The sequence below is a fragment of the Aplidium turbinatum genome, chromosome 7, assembly GCF_918807975.1.
Source record: "Aplidium turbinatum chromosome 7, kaAplTurb1.1, whole genome shotgun sequence".
NCBI classification, from domain to species: Eukaryota; Metazoa; Chordata; class Ascidiacea; order Aplousobranchia; family Polyclinidae; genus Aplidium; species Aplidium turbinatum.
In genome coordinates, this window is record NC_137478.1 from 26,254,957 (window position 1) to 26,260,916 (window position 5,960).

The following is a 5,960-nucleotide window of genomic DNA, read 5'->3' on the forward strand; positions in this document are numbered from 1 at the left end:
CCTGGTCTTGACAAGTGATAGTATGGAGGGACTGGAGAGAAAGTTTGAGAATTGGAAAGAAGCATTTGAAACCAAGGGTATGAAGGTGAATCTTGAAAAAACAAAAGTGATGGTGAGTGGAGCAGAAGGAACAGTTGTTGAGAGCAAAGTAGATCCCTGTGGAATATGTGGCAAGAGAGTGATGAGAAATTCAATGCAATGCAAGGAATGTGGAAAGTGGGTACATGCAAGATGTGCTAATGTCAAGAGAGCCGCAACAAGATTGGCGAAGTGTTTTGTTTGTGGGAAATGCAGTAAAGGAAAAAATGAAGTGGAAGGCCATGATGATGAGTTCTGCCATGGCATCGAAACAGTGACAGACTTCTGTTATCTGGGTGATCGGATAAATGGAAGTGGTGGATGTGAAGCAGTGGTGACAACAAGGGCAAGATTGGGCTGGGCAAAGTTCAGGGAATGTGGGGAAATGTTGTATGGCAGAAAATTTTCACTAAGGATGAAAGGAAAAGTATATCGGAGCTGTGTGCGGCCTGCAATGCTATATGGTAGCGAGACATGGGTATTGAGAGAGAGTGAACTGGCAATCCTGAGAAGAACGGAAAGGTCAATGGTGAGAGCAATGTGTGGGGTGAAAACGAGAAGGGAAAAAAGGACTGAAGAATTGTTGGATATGCTAGAGATGAGAGAGACCATAGACCAACTGGCAAGGGCAAATGGAGTAAGATGGTATGGACATGTGATAAGGAGGGAGGAAGGAAGTTTTCTTAGAAAGGCACTAGATCTAAAGGTGGATGGGAAGAGGAAACGCGGTCGTCCAAGAAGAACGTGGAAACAACAAGTGAAGGATGAATTTAAAAAAGTCGGACTGAAGGAGGAAGATGCAAGGGACAGGGTGAAATGGAGAGAAGGGATTAGAACAATTGCTGCGCGAAAACAATCGGCCACCCCCACTAGTGGGGAACAAACCGACGATGGATTATGATGATGATATACAATAACACCAATCAACAATTTTTACGAAGGATTAGAAATGAAACCATGAATAACAACAAAGTTATATCTTTTGGTAAAACCTGAATGTTAATGATCAGAACTCAAAGAAGAAATCAAGTCAAAGTTCGATGAACTAAAGTTCAAAACAGTTGGCAAATGCAATTTCTGATCAATACGATATTTTAAAAATTATATATAAATAAGATTTCCTTACTGCAACACATAATATGTGATACACATTAAGTTGTGCTAAAGGTGAAATGTACAAGAATATGATAATAAGAACAGATTAAAGTAGGCACTCAATATTGCATATTAGTACTGCATTTGTCATACTGAGAGTGAAAAGTATGCACAACGTTGGTTACTGCCACACCTCATCAGTCATCAGGTGTGGAATGCGGTAGAAAAATATTTTTGTGTAGAGTTCTTAAAAACTGGGATAATGTATATATATAAGTGATAAGGAGGTGTCATAGATAGCAAGTTTGAGTCGAACTTTATGGAACATTACGCAAAGAACTGTAACAACCAAAATTATGTTAGTCAGAAATTGAAAATTTCGCACAATAACCACCGACCATCACCAATGAAGCCCTTTGTATCAAAAAGGCACACTCAAATTTCCAAAAACATTTTGCAAATCATAACATTTAATTGTACAATAACAAGCTAATGAAGCTATATTAGAAACATGCATGTAAATGAGTAGACCACATACTGTACTGGCACTAAATAACAATCTATACACACAATTAAAATAGATGTCATGATACTAGACTTTATGAAACTTTTCTACACCAGTTTTATCAAACAACTCATAAATTGCATCAACTGTGGCACGATAGTTAATCAAAAATTCTGCAGCTCGCTCCAAAGTTTTATCGACATCCAAGCCCTCACTTTGACTAAAAGTTTTTAATAAGTCAGCACGATAGGGAAGGGCATTTGTTGCTGCTGCTACTAGTTTGCTGACCATCCAACCATGATAATCTTCTAAGGAACCTTTGTAAGCTAACTTTGCACAAGGTTTCAAATTTTCTTCATTTTCATCGTAATCTTTTTTTAAAAGATGTTCCAAAAATAAAAGGAGGAACTTTAGACCACGCTTGAGCCACATCAGAGCATTAGTTCCGATACCATTTCCATCCTTTGCTTTTAATTTTTTATCCGTTTCTTTCTGTTCAGCTGCTATTATTTCATCCAAAGTAGCAAATTGAACAGGATTTTGTAAAAACCTTTTCTTTATTTTTTCAATGTTGCCAACAATGTCAGATTTTACAGGGTAAAATACTTTGCCACCAAGTAAATCAAAGATTGGTGGTATTGTGTCACACGCCTCTAGAAACTGCATGGTTTCGATCTTCTTATTTTCAGGAACTGTCGGAAATCCAGGCAGGAACAAACTAGGCATTGCACTTGAGATAAATATATATGTTTGCACAACCAACAAATACTGTCTGTAAATGGAAGATATGTCAATTTATGTAAATTTAAGGATATACGACAAAGTATGTAGCCCACCAGCAAATGGAGCATGTCTTTTAGGTGTAGACAGGTGCCTGCCAAATAGGTGCACAACTGCACACACTGTGGCATCAGGACATTTAGGTGTGGCGCCCGATATTTTAGGTGCTATTCCCAGTAAAGTCTATTTCATTAGGTGCTTGATGATAATACTGCAGACAGTGGCGTACGCAAAATTTTCTCAGGGGGGATGGCGGATGCATTCAAAATGCTTATCAAATCAAAAACGAATTGAAAAAAACGCCTATTTGCTAATTATAACCAATTAACCATGCACAGTACTGATATGTTTTAAACAGAAATGCACTTTGTAACTCGGGTGCAACCTAATTCGTACCCTGAAAAGATCGAGAGAAAAAATTAAAAAAGCCGAAGTCGCTGATCACAGTTTAATAGCACAAAGCCGAACTCGCTGATTAGTGATCAGAGTTTCCGCAAACAAACTCGAGGGTTAGGGTTAGCGGAAACTGCGGAAAAATATTTGCGGAAACTGCGATCAGCGAGGGTTAGGATTAGAGCGTAGATCACTGTATGGTTAGGGTAAAGGTTACCGGAAATTGCGGTTAGCGGAAACTGCGGTCAGCGAGGGTTAGAGCAAGATTAGTCTATGGTTAGAGACTTAGAGTTAGGGTAAGGGTTAGCCGAAACTACGGAAAAATGTTTGCGGAAACTGCGATCAGCGAAGGTTAGGGTTAGAGCATAGATTAGTCTACGGTTAAGGTTAGCGGAAACTGCGGAAAAATGTTTGCGGAAACTGCGATGAGCGAGGCTTAGCGGAAACTGCGATCAGCGACTTTGGCATTGTGCTATCTTTCCCTCGATCTTTTCAGGAGGAAAATTTTAAAATGTTTGCGGAAACTGCGATCAGCGACTTCCACTTTTGTTAATTTTTTTCTCTTGATCTTTTCAGGGTACGAACTGAGGGTACAAACTGTTCAGGGTACGAACTAGGTTGCATCCTTGTAACTCAGTAGGGAGAAATGTCACATAATCAAGCATTTCTGATAAATGATTATGAGAGGAATTAAACACTCATCATAGCACCTAAATGACCGGACACCACAGTGCGCCGCACCTAAATATTCTGATGCCACAGTACGCACGTACGTACCTATTTGGCAGGTAGGCTACCTGTCTGCACCTAAATGACGTGGACCCACTAGCAGATTACTAATAAGATTTTATGTTTAAAAAGATACAAACAATACCCAATCAACAAACCTCTTATAAATTCTAAAATAGATTAAACTAGGGAGAGTGGAATACCCCAGGACTCGCTTTACTTATTGTTATGGCTGTGGCTATATTTACACTATATAGTGTAATAATAGCCTCAATAGCATTGCCAGACAAGAAATTTTGCCCTAATTTGAGAAAATTTTAAAGCTGTTGTAATCAAAAACTTGCATTTTGGAAATTTTTTTTAGTCCTGGGCAAAGATCAAAACCCTAACATTATTCCTGACCAGAGTTAATGCTTGTTTTGAACTTTATTTGGTAATTACAGAAGAAAAAGAACAATAGCAGTGGTGGGAATCGAATCCGCGTCAATGAAATAACTACTTTCTAGCCAGTGGCGGATTAACCATTAGGCAAAGTAGGCACGTGCCTACAGGACAGTCAAAAATCCAGGCCACTTTAAAATCAGTAGAAATTTAGTCATGTTTTCAAAATAATTATTTTCTAAACTTATAAGTATTTATAGGACCTGTCTTCCGACTTCCCATCAGAATTTCGTCAGTTTATGTGTTGGTATAAAGACTACATATAAAGAGCAAAGACGCAATGAAACAACAGCAATAGAAAGTGCCCAGAAGATAATTAAGGTGATGCACACTACGTGTTTATAATGCATTTCCAAACACTGAAGTAGCACTTACAATGTACTTGTCTCTAATGGCTACGAATTGCTCGGGGGAACGCTCGTTTTCACAACTGAAACGAATTAAAGACGTTAAACGATCAACAATGTGTCAACAACGTCTTGGCACACTGGCACTTTTGTGTATTGAAACAGTGGCGTAGCCAGAAAAAAATTTTGGGGGGGGCCAATGATTTGATGAATGGAAGAGAACGACAAAATTTAATTTTAGATTTAAGACATCACCACCTGATGTGCAGTGGCGCATCCTGGTGGGTTAAGCAAGGGAAGAAATAAAGCTGGTGGGGGTTAGAGCGTGCCGAAGTCACGCGTATTCTAGGGGGGTCCGGGGGCATGCTCCCCCGGAAAATTTTTGCAAAATTACACTTAAATAATGGATTATAACGCTTTCTGGAAACACTTTCAGGGTAATATTTGTATGAAACTTATTAGCAGATAAACAGCTATTAACTTATTAAAGGTAGCTCTTATCTACACACAAACGGGCAAAAACTGCGGCTAAAATTAGAGAACACAAAAAACTCAGCTACATAAAAACCCTACAGAGTAAGCGATTCTGAAATTGCTTCCACAGATTAGTTAAAAGAAGCGTAAATCGCGTAAACTTTGCGCGATTTACGATTTGCAAAATTTATTGGTGTCTTTTTGTGTGTCTAAAACAAGTCCTGGGGGGTGTTAATAGCCAGATGTCTTGGAAAACAATATAAATTTATACAAATTATATTATATTTTCAACAAAGGGTTCAACTTCGGAATCCAAACTTTGAAAATTTGGGGGGGGCCATGGCCCCATTCGCCCCCCCTGGCTACGCCTATGTATTGAAAGCGATCTACTCCGTAAGATTGACCTCCAAAAACTAGTTAATGCGTTTTTAGCAAAAACGCGCAAAGTTTATATTTAGTTAGGCATATGACCAAGTTTTTGCACGGTACCCTGTGTTATATTTGCAACAACGATCTTTGCGACAATGATTTGGCAACACTTGTAATTCTAATTTTTCAGTTGGCAACCCTGATTTTCGGGCCACTTATAAAATGTGCCTACAGGCCAACAGACCCTTAATCCGGCACTGTTTCTAGCCCTAACCCCTAAGCCAACCAGCTGTCAAAAATTCCATCACTTAATTTGTTTTCTATCATATTCTTTTCGCCATTTTTTACGTCACTTAAACCGTAAGCAAGCTTATGATTGGTTGGCGGTGTTCCAGACAATTGTTCACCTAATCAAACGTCATATAAAAACCGTTCAGGTCTACTGAATATTACGTCATGGAAATTCCTAAAACATGAGCCAAAATTGCGCCATCGTTCGTAAGACCTGTGTCAAACCTGTTGAAACCTGTTAAACATGAAATGTTGCGTCGCGCTAACTGCTGACGTGCCTTTGAGTTATCACAAATTTTTCTGATTCATTCTTGAAGTTGTTTGTTGGAAGTCGGTCGCACATTTAACTGGTTTATTTGGTGCTTGCTAGCTGGACAAATTCTCCGTCTTTTATCCAAGTAATCTGAATCGTAGTGACAGTTTTAGAGGTGTACGGCTTTGCATCTCGATTTTGATAG

At 39.0% G+C, this 5,960-nt stretch overlaps 1 protein-coding gene across 1 annotated transcript; it reads right to left on the minus strand.

Annotated features, from left to right (window-relative positions):
- Positions 1-1,632: 1,632 nt before the first annotated feature.
- Positions 1,633-2,404, minus strand: LOC145774894 (glycolipid transfer protein-like). The gene has a single exon (XM_082586224.1). The coding sequence runs from the start codon at positions 2,402-2,404 to the stop codon at positions 1,766-1,768; it is 639 nt and encodes a 212-aa protein (XP_082442350.1). The 3' UTR covers positions 1,633-1,765.
- Between the last annotated feature and the right edge of the window lie 3,556 nt (positions 2,405-5,960).

Coding starts and splice junctions, on each gene's coding strand:
- LOC145774894 (XM_082586224.1), bottom strand. CDS start 2,404: ATGCCTAGTTTGTTCCTGCCTGGATTTCCGACAGTTCCTGAAAATAAG.